This window comes from Trichoderma camerunense, assembly GCF_050948025.1.
Source record: "Trichoderma camerunense strain CBS 138272 chromosome Unknown V8C40scaffold_15, whole genome shotgun sequence".
NCBI lineage: Eukaryota > Fungi > Ascomycota > Sordariomycetes > Hypocreales > Hypocreaceae > Trichoderma > Trichoderma camerunense.
Window position 1 is genome coordinate 646,841 of NW_028145355.1, and position 17,251 is coordinate 664,091.

Below are 17,251 nucleotides of genomic sequence, written 5' to 3' on the forward strand. Positions count from 1 at the left end.
TCCAAGTTGTGGGAAATTGATTTTCGACTTGTTTAGAATCGAATCTCCTTGTAAGAATTGTGAAATTCTCTTCAAGCCATCATGTCGAAATCATCGTTGGATGCGGATGAAAAGCCTCCCACGGCAACCACCGAGACCAGCACGGTGAAGATGGAGGCCCCTCCGGAGTATCCCTCCAATCAGAAGCGAATCCTTGTCATGGTGGCACTTTACTTGGCAATCTTCTTGGTGACCCTGGTATGGAAGATCGATCGAATGGAAGCTTCTCAGCATACACTCAGCTGTTTAGCGCTTATTTCCAGATTCAATTCAATCGCTAACTTCTTGTTGTTTTTAGGACCAAAACATCCTATCGACCGCTATCCCTCGCATCACGGACGAATTCCATTCACTAAACGACGTTGGCTGGTATGGCACGGCATATCTCCTCACCATGTGCGGCTTCCAGCTGGTCATGGGCAAAGTCTACAAATACTACCCAGCAAAGCCCGTGTTTCTCGGCGGCGTTGTTCTCTTTGAAGTTGGTTCTGCCATTTGCGGTGCAGCTCCTAGTTCTGTTGCCTTTATCATTGGCCGCGCAATTGCTGGCTTGGGATCTTCTGGCATGTTTTCGGGGCTCATGGTCATCATGTTCAACGTTATTCCGCTACAGCAGAGACCAGTATACCAGGGACTTTTCGGAGCCGTTTTCGCCGTTGCATCTGTCATCGGACCCGTGATTGGAGGTACTTTTACAGACAAGGTGACATGGAGATGGTGTTTCTACATCAACCTGCCGATCGGAGCCGTGTCCATCATCGTCACTCTCTTCATCTTACACCTACCTAGCCAGAAACTCGATGCACCAGCAGAAACACTGTTGGGCAAATTTCAGCAACTTGACCCCATTGGCAACCTGGTCTTTTTCCCAGGAATTGTCTGCTTGGTTCTGGCACTTCAATGGGGAGGCACTCAATATCCCTGGGACGATGCTCGAATCATTGTTCTCTTGGTGCTTTGCGGCGTTCTCTGTCTTGTATTCATTGGCGTCCAGGCATGGAAGGGAGAAGCTGCAACTCTTCCTCCTCGCATCGTGACGCAGCGCAGCGTTGCAGCGGCTTGCTTCTTCAGTTTCTTCAACGGCGCCAGCATGATGGTTGTTATGTACTATCTTCCGATCTGGTTTCAAGCAATCAAGAATGTCAGCGCCATCAACTCTGGTATTTCCCTGCTACCCACCATTCTGTCGGTAGTTGTTGGCTCTTTGTCGTCTGGCGCTGCCATTTCTCGCTTCGGTTTCTACACTCCGTTTTTCTACGCCAGTTCAGTCTTGTCAGCTATTGGGGCAGGACTTCTGTCTATGCTTGAACCGGGGACAGGTCACTCCAAATGGATTGGCTACCAGGTCATCTTTGGGCTAGGCCTTGGATTCGGTTCACAGCAAGCAATGAACGTTGTGCAGACAGTTCTAGAGAGGGGCGACATCTCAAGCGGAACTGCATTTGTCATGTTCACTCGCTTCCTCGGCTCGTCAATCTTCCTACCAGTTGCGCAGACGCTTTTTATCACCAACTTGTCCTCCCGAACAGCCAAAAATATTCCTGATATCGACCCCAAACAAATCGCGGCTGCTGGCGCTACTGAGATTAAAAACTTGGTTCCAGCAAGTGACTTGAAAGTACTGCTCCAAGATTATAACGATGCCCTTATGGAAGTCTTCATCATGATGGCGGCCATCTCTGCCGTCACTATCTTTGGCAGTGTGTTTGTCGAATGGCGCAGTCTGAAAGAACGCGCAAAGAGCGAACAGAGTGGAAGCCCTTCACCCCCGGTTGAGGCAGCATAAACAAGTAGCTCTGATGAACATCTTGTATATCTCTAGCAATGATTATGAAAACGCGACAATGATGAGCGTGTGCGCATGTCGTTGGGTTACTGAGAGAAAAAGCAAGCAGGTTATAGATTAGACACGGTCCATAAATAAGGTACTGAGTCACACAGATTGCATTCTGGAGTTGGAATTATTGATTAGACGTTTAATAGATAGAAGACAAATCTCCGAACTGTAAAATAGATTGCATATACTCTTTTTTGCTTAACTGCGCGGAATGTCAAGTATGAAGCTTCTACCGAGTGTCAATCTGTACACGCAAATATCTAAATGTCCGATGGTATATAGACCTCTTCAGATTTCAAGCTTGATCACATCTAGCATAACTATTGCAGTTTCTTTCAACGTGATTATTTACTTTTCACAACCCCTCCTTTGTTTTCGACGCATCATCAGATCCCGATTGGCCACCGCGGACTTGTACGAATCCCGCTCAACTCACATTCTCCGCCCTCTTCCACCAAAATTGAGCCTTGTAAGTCGGCATTATCTGAGGCGTCACACGACTTATTTCCGAGGTTCTCTCATTTGACTTTCTGATCTTAGACAAACTCGCGCTTAATTCTCACTCGAAACAAGAGCTCTTCAAACTTGTGTTCTTTGCAACCAATTGTTGTCTCTTAGTTGCTGACAAGACTCAAGCCACTAAATCTTAGGTGAGTATGATGCTGCAACCCACTGTAATTTGCATTGGAACGCGCTGACGAAATGCAGGAACCTGGATGCATATAAGAAGAGTTCTTGCGCATCCAGCCTTTAAAACCGAGACCTTTGGAATATATCCTTTCACTCGCCACTCCATTATTCAATATGCACTTTCAGAAAGCCGTACTTCAAAGCACTCAAGTGCCTCCAGCATCGCTCACACGGAACGATATCGCAGCGGAAATCCCAGGTCTTTTGCCCCTCTACGATGACTTCTCGAACATTGTATACACCAAGGTCGATCCCGTTTATGAGACAATAAGTCCTGCATTCAAGAAATCAACGACGACTAAACCACTAGCGGTAGTTCGGCCTCTAAATGAAAGTCATGTCCAGGCCACTATTAAAGCAGCCCGCGCGGCTGGATTGCCCCTGGGAATTCGCTCCGGAGGGTTAGAAATGGAGGGAAGAAATTACAATGGAGTTGACAAAGGCATTTTACTGGACCTCCGCAGCCTGTGTTCCATCAATGTGTCCGATGACAAGGCATCTGCACTTATTGGTGGGGGCACTATAGCAGCTGATTTGGCTGTTTCTCTGTCAAAACAGGGGGTCTTTACACCTATTGGATGGCATCCAAGGCTCGGTTATGCAGGGTGGGCAATGGCAGGAGGTTATGGCCTTTATTCTTCGTCATACGGCCTTGGTGTCGATAATATCCTCGGCGCTCGTGTCGTTCTTGCTGATGGCTCTGTGATTGACGTTGATGATAGAAATCACCCAGATCTGTTCTGGGCGCTTCGGGGCGCTGGGAATGGCATATGGGGTGTTGTGACACAACTCACGATTAAAATCTACCCACCACCAAATCTTTTGATCGGCACTTTAAAGATTCTTAAGAAAGACTGGCTGGCAGCATTGGACGAATGGGCCAACAACATCGAGCCTAATCTCCCTGACGAGTTTGGAGGAGAAGTTTACTTTAGGAATCCCATATTGGATAGTCCCGAGATGATCATCTTTTTTTCCTGGTGCGCAAAAGAAGGCGAGGATATACAAAAAGGCTGGGCCTATTTCGAAAAGATAAGATCGCTACCAGGTGCAGAGGTGCAACGCATTGCAGAATGTGGGTTTCACGATGCATCAGTGTTATGCAGGATAAACGATGAACGCATGAGATTGCTAACAAATGAGCGTCTAGCTGACTTTGCCACCCATCTTACATCGGAACCGAGTGCACGGCCAGTATCTTATCAGGTCCGTGGAGTTATTGCAAAAGGCCTGACCAACAACATAGCTTCGGTCCTGAACCGTCAGTGGACCAACCCCAAGATATACGCTGGAATTCCTTGTCACTGTGCACACGGAAACGCCGTCAAACCAAATCCGGGCGCCTGCTTCCCCCTGCGATATCGTCACAGGCTGTTCCCTCTTAATTCTCACTACCCGGAATTGATGGGGACAGAGAAAGGGGAATCGCTTGTGGCTGAATTGTCTGCTCGTCTGATTGATGGGATCAAGGCTACGGGCGATGCATATGTCGGAGCTTCTTATCAGAATTTAATTCCTCCTGTAGATACTGACTTGGAGGTCACATTTGGCAAAGAGACTCTGGAAAAGCTCAAGACGATAAAGAAGAAATATGACCCGGACAATTTCTTTTCAAGAGGATATCCTGCTTTGGATGTTTAACGAGAGCATTAGAGTCATAAGTAGAGAAGCAAATCTATCGTTTAATCAGTAGTAGACGGAACTCCCTCATTGTCTTCGCTGGTATACGTCAATTGAACTGGGGGGTAGACATCCTTGCCAAATGTCGAGTTCAATGTGACGACTCCAACAGCAGTGCCATCTTCGAGTCGAGTCCAAGTCTTGGTAGACTTTCCAAGGTCCTTAATGTCAACCAAAACCTGTCGCGATCCTCGAGTCCAAGAGCCGTAGCCTCCATAGCCAGTGTGACGACCGAAGCAAAAGACAAGACCGTTGCCAGTCAAGTCCAGAAATTTGAGGTCCTTATTCCACTTGAAGCACCAGTCGTCGCCGTGATCGTGACCGCTAAAGACACCCATAAGATTCTCAGTGTCCAACAGGGCCTTCATGAAAGCCTTGTCTTGGCCAGTATACTCGAAGCTCGTCGTGGCGTTATACAGTGGGGACTGAACTCCTTGCTGAGAGAGAGGATTGTCGGCGTTGATTCCGGGCTCTTTGTTCTCATCAACGCCCTTTTCCTGTTGGAATCCGTACATGGCGCCTACGGGGATGTGGACAAAGGCGTATGAAGGCAGATTCTTCTTGTACCGTTTAGTTAATTGAGCCCTGGTGGATACAAACCAGTCGACGACGCTTTGGTCGACCCAGTTTGGTCGGGCAACATCCGAACCATCAGCCTCTTCTTCCTGGTAGTAGTTTCTGCGAATACTGAATGAGCCCGTGACGAAACAAACAAATACAAAATTACAATCTGGACTTACCCGCCTCGGCTATCAAAGAACCAGAGGATCATGGCGGGCGTGGAATCACGCTTGTTGTTAGACATGACTTCCAGGTAGTAGTTGGAGACACCGGCGTTTTTGTCTTGAACCATCTTCTTCGTCAGACTGTTCTTGTACTTTTTCTCTCTCTCGTAGATGTTTTCAGAGGAAAGATTGTACGCCGAGTCGTGGTCTATGAAAACATGAGCCGCCATGATCGTACACTACCGTCGCTCACATTTACGTACTGCCATAGGTGGATGCCCAAGGAAGATGGCGGGCAACCAAAGGCGAGACAACCATGTCAACATAATCGGTCGAGTTCTTCTTGAAAGTGTTCTCGCCAGTGACAAAGTCTCCGTTAATCACGACAAGCTGGGGAGATTCCTTCTTCAGCACCGTCTCCATCACCAGTAGCGTGTCCACGTCCTGCAGAGGGCCCCAGTCTGTGTTCTCAGCCTCACCGAAATGCAAGTCATTGAAGACTGTCATTTGAAAAGTGCCTTCGGGAGTGAATCGCAGCTGAGGCCACGCGCACGAAGACACGGCCGCAGCCGCAGCCCGGTGGCTCAAGAGCGCTGCCGACACAAGAGCGTCAAGTCGGAACATGGTGAAGATTGCGGTGAGAAGTTGGCGATTGATGAGTGACACTAAACCCCCAACGCTTCCAAAACCACCTCCGGTTGCATCCTTGGAACCGTTATTTATACCTGAAGAAACTCATCTTCCCGATCAACAACAATCTTGCCGCACTCCGGCGCCATTGAAAGGTTCCTGCAGCTCAAGCGACTTTTTTCTCCATTCACGATTGTCATCAGCGGGGTGTTGCATCCCACGTGAAAGCAGCACCCAATCGGCAGCAGCTGTTTGTTTCTCTTCACTAGAATTAGACAAGGTTCATATGAGCGGCCGGCTGACACGGCAAAAAGGCCCATTGTGGGGATGGCACGCCATGATTGCAACAAGATCCCACGTGGGCGTAACCCAGAATACTGGGCGAGCGCCGCCACAAAGCTTAGCAAAGCTTGTGTTGATTGCAGGTAAGCATCGAGAATGTGGACACTGCAATGCTTGCTTGGCTGTGCTGTTTACATAGCTTAGTGACGTAGACTAATTGTTTAGAGCGCTAGAAGAGACGACACGGTAAAGAAAACGTTCTAGCTGGAATTTCTGGGCGTGAGATTTGCTCTACTACTGAGCACTAAGTCGGTATAGGCTAATTGAATCACCACTTGTTATCTATGAGGATGCAATTGTTGGCGCAGTATGGTCAAATTATTATAAATCAACGAGATTCGCCCTCGTTATTATCTTGCGATTGCACATGTACAAATGCTCGTTGCCAGAATGAGTATCTAGATACAAGAGTCAGACGCTAAGCTCCTAGAACTACACAAAGGCATCACAAGCCGCAAGCGAAGAATATCTTGAAGGGCCAACTAGACTTTTATGTAGTAAACTATATTCACACAACAGCGAAGCTTTGCAATAACATATAAGTATGAGTAAGGCCATAAGGATCAGGCAGCGTTAGGATTCGTTGAGTTACATTAGAACCCGAGATCAACCCATCATGGTGCAGGGTAAGTCGTAGCACTCCATCTGGGATGTGCCATGATGGTATGTCAGCTTGACATCTCAGTGGGTATGATCTACACCGGCCTACGATCTCAAAAATGGACGAATCAGTTCTCAGGTAGCATTTCATTTAGCCCGTGTAATTCCCTTTCGGAAGATCCGTAATTCCTTCAGTAGCCAGTTGTCAAGTTGGCTATCATGGCAGCTCTTAGAAAGGCGACTCTGAGACTTTGAGACATGTTGCAATTTTTGTCTTTCGTACCACGGCATTGCATTAATGAAGGAGAAAGAGCTCAACATGCTGTACGTTAATGCTGAATCTTTAGAGACTTTGGAGTCAAAACTCAAAAGGGCTTGACCAATAAAAAGGCCTTGATATACTGGATGCAGGAGCAGCTCACAGACGTTAAATTCCGACCGTAAATCCGAGGCTCCGTGTCCGGACAAGGTTAGGATTTATTAACACCTACAGGTTAATTAGTCTCATGCCTGCAACAATTGGTCTGTACCACTCGGCGTTTGGATCTAGTCAAGCTGTTTACTGAAGGACGTTATTGTACAAGAGATACGCCAATTATCTATAAGGCAAACGCCGAGGGAATTACCCTATTCATGGCACTCTCTTGATAGTCAGAATGTTTTACCTTGTTCATAGGGAAGCAATGTCAATCCTAGCGCACGGATGGGGTGGCGGACGGATAATGGCCTTATCCATCGGATCTGCACACACCCGAAGGGCGTGGAATAATTGTCCCCGCGAATAATATGTCAGAAATCGGCTAATATCTGGCATGGAGGAGATCTTGTTCTCAATCGGACTTTTCAAGAATACTCCACTGTCAGCTACGCTAACGCCGAACCTTGTCTTGCCTGCCAACTGTTCTATATCTTACATTGGCTTTATAATACATCTCGTATATCTGTATAGATTGGTACTGATTGTGTAATGATTTCTGTCAATCCATGTCTTCCCAACTAAGCTGTTAGGATGATGTCAATAATTACCATCACACAACTCCTTGTTCCCAAATCGGAATATGATGCTTAGCGGCCTATCACAGAGGCATATGAAGACAGGCTAAGAGTAACACGATCTGGGTTACGAAACCTCGTGGACGGAGTAAGCGGCAAGTCTGTCCCCTCTGTGTTTACCAGGGTGAAACGACAGCATTTTCTGACTGTTCCTTTTTGGCTGCGTAGCTAATTAATTCTTTTCTACCACCAGTGTTTGCTTTATCATTTAGCCTCATTATAAACAAGATCACGAGGAAGTCAATATTCCGAAAGCGAATTTTCAATAGAGGCTGACTCACAACTGATTTTCTATGAATTACTGGTCAAGACATGCCTTTTTAATGAATTCTTTATAATATAGTGGTTCTCCATTGCCTGCTATTGACGTTCTAGGAAATCTTTACCGATGTTCCGCAGAGCTGAGCTGACGACGGCTTACGGGAAGTGCCGATTAGCCGCTTCGCTTATATTGGTATGTCTGCATTTCTTGTTCTAAATACCATTACCCTAATCTGGGTGTCGAGTTGGCGTAACGAATAAGGATAAGTCTCCTTTTGGCCCTGTTAGTGGTCAGAGCAGTGGAGATTCTTCCGTAAAATCGAATCAACATCTGTTCAGGTAATGAATCAGAAAGCAACTTAATGTTGTGAAAGCGTTAGTTCGTGATATTATTATTTGTTGAATCAACGTTTTTTATTTAGTTACTTAACATACTTAATATCAAATAATTTATCTACTTCTCTAACAGGATGAAGTCCCAGATATCCGACTTTCAACACGAGAGTAAGCCACTAGATGATTACAATTCAAATACTAATGAAAAAAGGATCAGCTGCATGGCAACCTTGGTAATCGATCTGCAATAGGTTAATGCAACTTCCCAAAACATGGTTAGATATAGGCTAATGGAGAAAGAATAAGCGGTGTACTTGGGTCTAATGTTGATCCTCAGCAAGGAAGTTGGTGTCGTTCTAGTGTGTGAGTTACGAGTTCACGACATGCAACACTCGTACAATATCTCACCTGATGATAGAAGTCTCAACTGTTTTGACAGGTGTGACGAGTATAAAGAGCACGCTCTCGCCACTATGAACGTCTTCTTTTACCTCTCATCATCAACATTGGAAACTTGATCACCATTTTATCCTAAGCAACAATCGGCAAACCACACGCCACACAACACTCAAGCATCATGAAGGTCAATCAGTATACCTCTTTTCTCCTCCTCAGTCTTTCCACCACAGTGTTGGCAGACTTTCAACTCCTTTGCGGACCATGCTGTGATGAAGGCGGCGACTTCAGCGACGGATGTTATCCCGATGCTATCATCTCTGCTGAGAACAAGCTCGGCTGCGGCAACCTCGACAATCCCAGTGGCGTTGCCACAAACTCCTTACTAAGCGGTGGTTTTGGAGGTGCTCTGGGCTGCCCATCGGCTACTTCGTTCTTCAGCATGGGCGGTCTCTGCGGAGTTGGGGACTTGAACTTTTATCAGAGTGGCGATACATACATCGGCTATATCAGCGGTGGAGACGGCTCGCAAGTTGCTACATGTTATCCGACATCTGGAGATAAGTCTTGCGATTATGGCGCAGCGGTTTGCGACTGGCAGCAGACTTGGTACTGCGACTCTTACATTTGCTCATAGAAGGCGTGTTCGCATGGGCATACTGTCGTTGCTAAACTTGGCTGTAAAGTGTGAACACAGTTGCCGGAACCTATGTACTAGTCTATTAGATAGTTGGTTAAAATAGACCAATGTCAATAAGTTTATACGGCTCGTTTCAGAGTAAAGTGAATATGCGCAATTATTATAGCTCTCCGCCAAGACTTAATACAGCATGTTAACCAAAATGAACCTATTGCCTATTGTAGCATTCTCATAACGGACTGCTGAAATCATTACTTAAGCGTGCATTCAAAACTGGGGTAGCATTTGTAATGTGCAATCGCATACTCCGTAGCGCCCGTTATCAGCCTTATATGTGTTCGGTCGCGACAGTCCGAAGGTGTGTGTATGGCGCCATATCACGACATCAAAACGGAGTTGATCGCCAAGGCAAGAATACAGTATTCAAAGTCGCTTAAAAGGGCAAACTTCTACATCTCCGCGGGAAATATATCTTTGTCAAATTATTTGGTTCAATATTCTTGAGTATTTCCGCGCTCGAAGTGCTGCAGAAAGGATGAAGTCTCCAAATGCTGAGAAATTGGCGGCTTCGACACCTATTCTATAAGTGTCAGGATTCCCCACAACTATCATCTAGGGTCACCTTTCTCTTTGAAGGATCAAGCTATTTATACCAGATGTAACAGATGATCATTAGCAGCTACCCTTGACGACATAGTACAAGTTCAAGTTGCGTGGGGAGGGTGCTGCGATTATCCTAGACGTTCAAGTTACCGTTTCCCCCCACGTTTTCCACTGCCGCGTGACGGCGTCGGGATCTGCCTCAATCAATGGCGCAATGCGTCTTCGCTCGCAGCAAACTGCGGGGAGATGCAGACTGCTGCTGCAGCTTTAAACATGAACAGAGATAAGGTATCATTAACGTCGTCATTGTAGCACGCAATCATAGCCCGGAATTCGGGATGTCCAGGATGTTCAAGAAACATATAAATTGCTGGTTCTCTATTTGGTGTTGTGTATCTCATCAGAGCGAAGCGTTATAACCAACCTTTACAGCTGCCAAGGCGAGGGCAAGCTTTGGGTAGATTGAGGTTACATTTCGGCTGAGAGGCGTGTCTTTTCATCACGACGCTGACTTTGCAAAGTGAAAGACAAAAATGGCCGCGGACGGTAAAACGACCAACATCTCCATCCTTACGGAGGAGGTGACTTCGAGCATTCACGACTCCTCATCCAGTGATAGAGAGCTCACTGGATCAGAAGAAAATGGATACAGTGATGAGAAGAACCCATTTAGAGATCCAGCTATCGCTCAGCACTGGACAGAAGTGTATGAAAAGTCACAGTACGAATGTCGCCATGTGTTTGATCCGACACTATCATGGACTGAAGAAGAGGAGCGTCGTTTAATAAGAAAGTTGGACTGGAGAGTTTGCCTCTGGGCCGTAAGTTTTGTCTGCTTGTCAAACGATAATGCTGGAAGGTTTACCTACTAACACTGTCACGATGCTTATAGTGTGTCATGTTCTTTGGCCTGCAGGTCGACCGTGGAAACCTTGCACAGGCAGTGTCGGATAATATGTTGGACGATCTGGGACTTGATACAAATGGTATATATAAAGACACGTGCCTATAAATCTGAGATGAGGTTTACTAACATGAGAGAAGATTACAACTACGGCAACAGCATATTCAGGATTTCGTTCCTGGTCGCCGAACTTCCTTCGCAGCTCGTGTCAAAAATGGTTGGCCCCGATAGATGGATTCCAGTACAGATGGTTCTCTGGTCTGTTGTTGCCGTTTCGCAATGCGCATTGACCGGTCGCACGAGCTTCCTCTGTACACGCAGCCTTCTTGGGCTGTTGGAGGTGTGTCATGGCCATCTCTCCCACATCGTCTATACTCAAGCTAACTTGTGATTTCTAGGGAGGATTTATCCCCGATATTGTCCTTTGGCTGTCGTATTTTTACACATCTCGAGAGCTACCCGTCCGACTGAGTTACTTTTGGACTTCCCTCTCTGTTACTGGAATCGTGACGTCCCTACTCGCATTCGCTCTATTGCATCTCCGCGGTGCCAACGGCTGGGGTGGTTGGCGGTGGCTGTTCCTTGTCGAGGGCCTGATTACCCTTGTTGTAGGTCTCGCTTCTTTCTTCATGATGCCTGCCTCTGCTGTGCAGACAAAGACATGGTTCCGCCCAAAGGGATGGTTTACAGACCGTGAAGTGGCCATTGTTGTGAACAGAGTCTTGAGAGATGATCCTTCTAAAGGCGATATGCACAACCGGAAAGCTATTACGCCAAAGCGGCTATGGGAGACGTTGAAAGACTTTGATCTTTGGCCGCTTTATATACTTGGCTTGGTTGTATTTATACCTCCCAGCCCACCGGGGACGTATATTACACTCACTCTGAGGAAAATTGGCTTTGATCCGTTTACTACTAATTTGCTAACAATTCCATCGGTAAGGCTTCTCAGCTACCTTCATTGCGCGCTGCCGAAAGCTGACTATTTTTAGAACATCTTTCACATTATCAATCTTATTCTCATTACGCGACTATCGGAATGGCTCAATGAACGTACCTTGGTGTCCATGTTACAAGTTATTTGGACACTTCCGTGCGTCATTGCCTTGCGTTGGTGGCCTGGTGTGATGGTCAATCAATGGGGGACTTATGCTCTGGTCACTGTCTTGACATCTTACCCTTATTGCCGTATGTTTCAAATATGGAGCTCTACTTTTTTGAAGTTTCTTTATGCTAACCCATCTTTTACAGATGCAATCTTGGTGGGCTGGACATCTAAAAACTCCAACAATGTTGGCACCCGCTCAGTCTCCGCAGCAATGTACAATGTAAGATATTATCCATCTAGTTTGTGTTCTACTCTTGCTAATCTTATACCGCTCTCAGATGTGTGTTCAGGTCGGTAGCGTCATCTCGGCGTACATATATGTCGCCGATGATGCGCCATTGTATCACCGTGGTAACACTAACCTCGTCATCATCAACATTCTCGGCATTGTCCTCTTCCTTCTAGCAAAACTATATTATATTTTTAGAAACAAACAAAAGGAAAAGGTTTGGAATGCCATGAGTGAAGAAGCAAGGAAGGAATACACTGCAAATACGAAGCTGCAGGGCAGCGGACGACTAGATTTCAGGTTTGCGCATTAGCATTTGTGTGTGTACTGCAGGACTGGTTGTTTAGATATTAGATACAAGAGGTTGATCACCTAGTGTGAACGATGACGAATGATCAATATTGTTCCAGCGTATGTACATATTGCTCAATATCGCAATTAAGTCCAAGTAAATATCTAGGCATCACCAACCCTTCCAAGGAACCCAAGTGTCTACTACAACATCATTCTCATCGACGACGTAAAAGACGTGGAATGCGGCCGCAGTAATGCAAGTATGATTACAATACAGATACAGTCTCTGCCCAACCTTGAAAAGATCAGCTGCATTGTGAGATGAATTCTCAGTCCCTAATATTCCATGTTCCTGAGACAGCCTCACAACTGCCCAGTCAGGCTGACCCACGACCTGACCAAATCCAGGGAAGCCACTTGTTTCTCGAGATAAAGCAATAACCCCTGCATTGATAAGAGCTTCATTTCGTTCTGGATAGACGCTGCAGACTTCGGTTGCAACGCGGACGGCTTGGTCGTTTTCGGAAATGACTTTGGTTGATAACTGCTGTAGGTCGTTTGTAGGGAAATTGCCTGCAAGTTGAGCAGCTAATTAGAGAAGCTTATAATAAAAACTGTTTAGTGATAGTACTTACCTGCATGTAGTTCTAAGCGGATGTTGGACGGTATGGTTGCATTGAGGCTCTTGACGACATGTGCCGTCGGCGTAGCTCCGATAGATACAGTCAACTTACGACTGGTAGGTAGCAGCGATGCCGCATACAAAACGCCACAGATTTCGGCATGCAAAGTTGCCTCTGCTTCTTCTGGTGTTCTACCAGCATATGAATGGCCTGCATGGCAATAGAAGCCGATGAGATTTACATGTTGAGAAGCTTCGGCACGGTTGACCAATTTCTTCAACGAAGGGCTGGCAGCCGATACACCAGCACGGTGGGACCCCACGTCAATCTTGACAAAGACATCCCATGGTTGTGTGTGACTTTGGTTCTCCAGAAGATCGACGTGTTGTTCGTTGTCGATCATGAGGCTGATGCGAATAAATTTGCGTAGCTCGACGAGGCCTCGAAGACACCCGGGATAGATCGGTAATCCGTAGAGACACTGGAAGATGTTATCTCTCAGCAATTTGGAAGTGATGATGAGAGGCTATTAAAAGTCCAATTACCTCATCTAGTAGCCCTTCCTTTACCAAAGGTAAAGCTCCCCGAATCTCTGCCAAAGTTGACGCGACGATGGAGCGATATTTCCCGTTTGCGAGCATCAACCTCGTGACTTCGATAGTCTTACAAATTAGTGTCCATTATCCAATTTATAAAGACTCGTAATGCTTGATTGGTAAGTACCTTCAAGGTCTTAACATGTGGTCGAAATCCAATCCCCAATTCTTCCACATCGCGGTGTAGCCTGTCCACATTTCGTTTGAGAGTTGGCAGGCTCACGATTAGTGATGGCGTGGGTAACTGAGAAGCATGTTTGTTGAGATATGATTGATGATGTTCTAGAGAATAGTCCATTTTGGTTGATGCGTATTGATCCTAGACGATGTCGGAGGTACCAGTTAGTGGAAAAAGACTGTAAGTGTTGGGGCTTATATGGAGTAATGAGTTAGTTACCTCGTAGCTGCAGTCATATGAGTCTGCAACCGCGTTTGTGTCGCCATTGATGGAGAATTGGAATTAATTTTAATTCTTGAAAAATTAGACAAGATTCATTTTCGGCGGCAATAATTATTCTACTGTGTTGAAGAGAGGCTATGGAGCAGGTCTTGACTTGGGTGAAAGCGGTATCCCTCATGACTTGGAATTCACGCGTAACCTCAACTATCTCGGTTTAAGACCCATCAATTGGCCATAAAATCTGCATGACAAAATAATCATCGATATGCCTCGTATCAAGTTTCTTCTCATAACATACCACGAGTATCTATCAATTTTGAATGGAGCTATGGATACCACCGATTGTTCAAATCACTCCGTACGCAGATTCGCCACCGCCACCAAGCAACCTGGTCGCGGTAATCTGTTCCTCTCGAATCAATCACTGATATCATTGTCAACTCGACAATCTAGTCAACTGATGGCATCTCCATCGTTATCCATGGAGCCGCGCTGGATCGTCAGACCAAATATCAACAGACAGCCGACCTTGTAGCACAACTAAGGCTTACGCCCTATCATTATCTCCTAGCTGAAGATAGCCTGCTCTAGTATGTAGTCAGCATAACCCGATGTTCCGGCGTGGCTGGCCGAGGCTGGTGGCTATCTAGTCTATATCGTTCCCACTCATCTCGACCGCGCAAAAGACGCACATTGGCCAGCACTGGCTGACGTCTGCACGTCCAACCAATCACTCCAACTTGCGCGCTCTCCAGATCGAAGCTTCTTTGACATCCCCCACCCGACCACACGATATCGATTTACCCCATGGGCAAGGCGGAGCTGCCAAACCAGCCTGTTTTTATCATCCGTGGCATGCCAATGATATCTTCTTAGCGTCGTCTCCGGGGTCAATCATGGCTGGCTTATCACCTGAGACGAGATGATGCTAGTATGAAGGAGGGAGGAGTTTGATACCATGTTTATGTAGATAGTGAACAGTCGGTCGTTGAAGCTAGACGATACGCCTGTCAACTTCATCGCCTTTAAAAAGACGGTGATGACCACGCGTTGACTGTGTGTCGCACAGAACGTCGGAGGCCTAACCTCTTCGATTGCTCCATCCGTCTTGATAACTCACTCTTTGTACAAAATCTATATCATGTCAGACAAAATGTCCAAAGAAGATTACCAGGTTGATGAGGATACGAAGGTCGGCCACAGCGAGTCGTTCAATGGTAAGACAACCCGCATGGAACAAGCCTATCTACTACATCGCGAGCATTGGTTGCTAATGATGGACGCACAATTCCAGGCCACGACGGACAAGAGCTGAGAAAGAACTTCTCCGTCTTCTCCGTCCTCGGCATCAGTTTCTCGCTGGCCAACTCTTGGTTCGGTATCTCCACTGCTCTGGTTACCGGCATCAACTCTGGTGGCCCGGTGCAACTTGTCTATGGAATCATCATCGTCACTGTGGTATGTGCTGCGATTGCAGTGTCGCTGTCCGAGCTGGCCTCGGCAATGCCGGATGCTGGTGGACAGTACTTTTGGACGAGCCAGCTCGCCTCCAAGAAATATGCGAGGTTTGTGTCATACTTGACGGGATGGATTGCCTGGGCTGGTTCTCTCTTCACCTGTGCTAGTATCGCACTTGGTGTTGGGAATCTGATTATGGGTTGCATCCAGATGGCACACCCTACATTGTAAGTTGTTGCCACTGATGACGAGACTTTGAGCTTGACCTTGAACGCAGAACTAACATATAAAATATAGAGTCATCAAGCCATGGATGAGCTTCGTTGCCTATCAAGTTGTCAACATATTTTGCGCCATCTTCAACATCTCCAGTACTGCACTCCCGACTGTCACATTCTTCACACTTTGGACGTCTATCATTTCTTTCCTCGTCATCATCTTGACCGTACCATGCAAGGCCGAAACCCACCAATCTGCTAAGTTTGTCTTTGCCACGTTCGTCAACAATACTGGCTGGAAAAATAACGGAATTGCCTACATCGTCGGCCTCATTAACTGCAACTGGGCGTTCAACGGTCTCGATGCAGCCACGCACATGGCTGAGGAGGTTCTTCACCCTGAAAAGGCCATTCCCATCGCCATCATTGGCACAGTCATCGTGGGATTCGTGACTGCCTGGCTTTTCGGCATTGCCATGATGTTCAGCATCAAGGACTTTGATGCCGTCAGCTCGACACCAACCGGCGTCCCCATCTTGGAGCTTTTCGACCAGGCCCTGAGCAACAAGGCCGGAGCCATCGTTCTTTGCTCCCTGATTGTGCTTACTGGATGCGGATGTCTTATTGCCTCACACACCTGGCAAGCTCGTCTCTGCTGGTCTTTTGCCCGTGATGACGGTCTACCTGGTTCAAAGTACCTGAGCCGCGTTCATCCCAAGCTTCGCGTGCCAATCTGGGCTCATGTAATCAGCTGCATCATTGTGAGCATTTTGGGCTGCCTGTATCTCGCTTCCAACACGGCATTCAATAGCATGGTCACTGCCTGCGTTGTGCTTCTTTATGCCTCTTACAGCATCCCGGTTATTTGCCTGCTTATCAAGGGACGTTCATCTATCCGCCACGGACCATTCTGGCTGGGGAAGTTTGGAATGGTTTGCAACTATATTCTTCTTTTGTGGCTTGCCTTTACGCTCGTGGTAAGTAATGCTCTCTGTGTGACAGACATCATAGGCTCTATTTGCTGACAAAATCATTACTAGATGTACGCATTGCCCCCAGTGATGCCTGTCAAGGGCGACAACATGAACTACGTATCAGTCGTCTATGTCATCACATTCATAATTTTGACTGCATGGTGGTATATCAGGGCTAGAGTCGACTATCGCCCACTGTCCAACAGTGTTCATTAGGTATTGGATATTATTTCTCTTTGTTCTTTTAGTATACCTACTCAGTCTGTAATAAATACCTTGAATTTATTCTAATGCACGCCAATCCATCCTTTTCATATAAGACCGTAGATCCAGTAAGAGACACCACTACATGGTGATAAGAAGATGATATCCAATGCAACCAGTCAAGCCATAGCTATTGACTGGCAAATGTGTCCCTAGTAAAGTCTATGTAAGAAGCTATTCGTCTTTAAGGTCAATCTTGGATGCATTTTAGAATTTATCAAGTGATGATGCTATTTTGAGAGCTAAGGCATTTATTGACGAGGAACAAAATGATACAAGAATAACTATATGAATACATCACAATGACCAGCGTATAGGTTTCAAAGGACTATTGAAACAGCAAATGATGAC

At 46.4% G+C, this 17,251-nt stretch overlaps 6 protein-coding genes across 6 annotated transcripts; 4 read left to right on the plus strand and 2 right to left on the minus strand.

Moving 5' to 3' along the window:
- Positions 1 to 81: 81 nt before the first annotated feature.
- On the plus strand, positions 82 to 4,207 carry V8C40DRAFT_276446 (major facilitator superfamily domain-containing protein; the record flags this gene model as incomplete). The annotated part of the gene is made up of 4 exons (XM_083220837.1): positions 82 to 237; positions 338 to 1,810; positions 2,693 to 3,641; positions 3,795 to 4,207. 4 exons carry the CDS (start codon positions 82 to 84, stop codon positions 4,205 to 4,207), a joined length of 2,991 nt encoding a protein of 996 aa, XP_083070566.1.
- A 20-nt stretch (positions 4,208 to 4,227) lies between these two features.
- Positions 4,228 to 5,805, minus strand: V8C40DRAFT_66257 (metallophosphoesterase family protein). The gene is made up of 3 exons (XM_083223265.1): positions 5,235 to 5,805; positions 4,987 to 5,179; positions 4,228 to 4,924 (listed from the first exon to the last, which is right to left on the minus strand). The coding sequence occupies exons 1-3, from the start codon at positions 5,593 to 5,595 to the stop codon at positions 4,249 to 4,251; spliced, it is 1,230 nt and encodes a 409-aa protein (XP_083070567.1). The 5' UTR covers positions 5,596 to 5,805; the 3' UTR covers positions 4,228 to 4,248.
- Positions 5,806 to 8,691: 2,886 nt separating this feature from the next.
- V8C40DRAFT_252000 (uncharacterized protein) lies at positions 8,692 to 9,268 on the plus strand. The gene has a single exon (XM_083217290.1). It carries the CDS (start codon positions 8,771 to 8,773, stop codon positions 9,224 to 9,226), a length of 456 nt encoding a protein of 151 aa, XP_083070568.1. The 5' UTR covers positions 8,692 to 8,770; the 3' UTR covers positions 9,227 to 9,268.
- Positions 9,269 to 10,251: 983 nt separating this feature from the next.
- Positions 10,252 to 12,463, plus strand: V8C40DRAFT_252001 (major facilitator superfamily domain-containing protein). The gene is made up of 7 exons (XM_083217291.1): positions 10,252 to 10,653; positions 10,725 to 10,818; positions 10,877 to 11,076; positions 11,135 to 11,674; positions 11,729 to 11,924; positions 11,988 to 12,064; positions 12,123 to 12,463. Exons 1-7 carry the CDS (start codon positions 10,366 to 10,368, stop codon positions 12,384 to 12,386), a joined length of 1,659 nt encoding a protein of 552 aa, XP_083070569.1. The 5' UTR covers positions 10,252 to 10,365; the 3' UTR covers positions 12,387 to 12,463.
- A 73-nt stretch (positions 12,464 to 12,536) lies between these two features.
- On the minus strand, positions 12,537 to 13,884 carry V8C40DRAFT_281251 (putative serine dehydratase domain-containing protein; the record flags this gene model as incomplete). The annotated part of the gene is made up of 4 exons (XM_083221561.1): positions 12,537 to 12,940; positions 13,003 to 13,471; positions 13,536 to 13,652; positions 13,714 to 13,884. The coding sequence occupies 4 exons, from the start codon at positions 13,882 to 13,884 to the stop codon at positions 12,537 to 12,539; spliced, it is 1,161 nt and encodes a 386-aa protein (XP_083070570.1).
- Positions 13,885 to 15,043: 1,159 nt separating this feature from the next.
- Positions 15,044 to 16,852, plus strand: V8C40DRAFT_281252 (amino acid/polyamine transporter I; the record flags this gene model as incomplete). Its single annotated transcript, XM_083221562.1, has 4 exons — positions 15,044 to 15,203; positions 15,281 to 15,671; positions 15,742 to 16,639; positions 16,703 to 16,852. Exons 1-4 carry the CDS (start codon positions 15,128 to 15,130, stop codon positions 16,850 to 16,852), a joined length of 1,515 nt encoding a protein of 504 aa, XP_083070571.1. The 5' UTR covers positions 15,044 to 15,127.
- Positions 16,853 to 17,251: the final 399 nt, after the last annotated feature.

Bases quoted from the DNA above. Each gene is read 5' to 3' on its own strand.
- V8C40DRAFT_252001 (XM_083217291.1), top strand. From the start codon at position 10,366: ATGGCCGCGGACGGTAAAACGACCAACATCTCCATCCTTACGGAGGAG. The intron at 10,654-10,724 runs GTAAGTTTTGTC...CGATGCTTATAG, and splicing joins GGAGAGTTTGCCTCTGGGCC to TGTGTCATGTTCTTTGGCCT. The intron at 11,675-11,728 runs GTAAGGCTTCTC...GACTATTTTTAG, and splicing joins ATTTGCTAACAATTCCATCG to AACATCTTTCACATTATCAA.
- V8C40DRAFT_66257 (XM_083223265.1), bottom strand. From the start codon at position 5,595: ATGTTCCGACTTGACGCTCTTGTGTCGGCAGCGCTCTTGAGCCACCGG. The intron at 5,180-5,234 runs GTACGTAAATGT...ATGTTTTCATAG, and splicing joins TTGGGCATCCACCTATGGCA to ACCACGACTCGGCGTACAAT. The intron at 4,925-4,986 runs GTAAGTCCAGAT...CAGTATTCGCAG, and splicing joins TTCTTTGATAGCCGAGGCGG to AAACTACTACCAGGAAGAAG.
- V8C40DRAFT_252000 (XM_083217290.1), top strand. From the start codon at position 8,771: ATGAAGGTCAATCAGTATACCTCTTTTCTCCTCCTCAGTCTTTCCACC.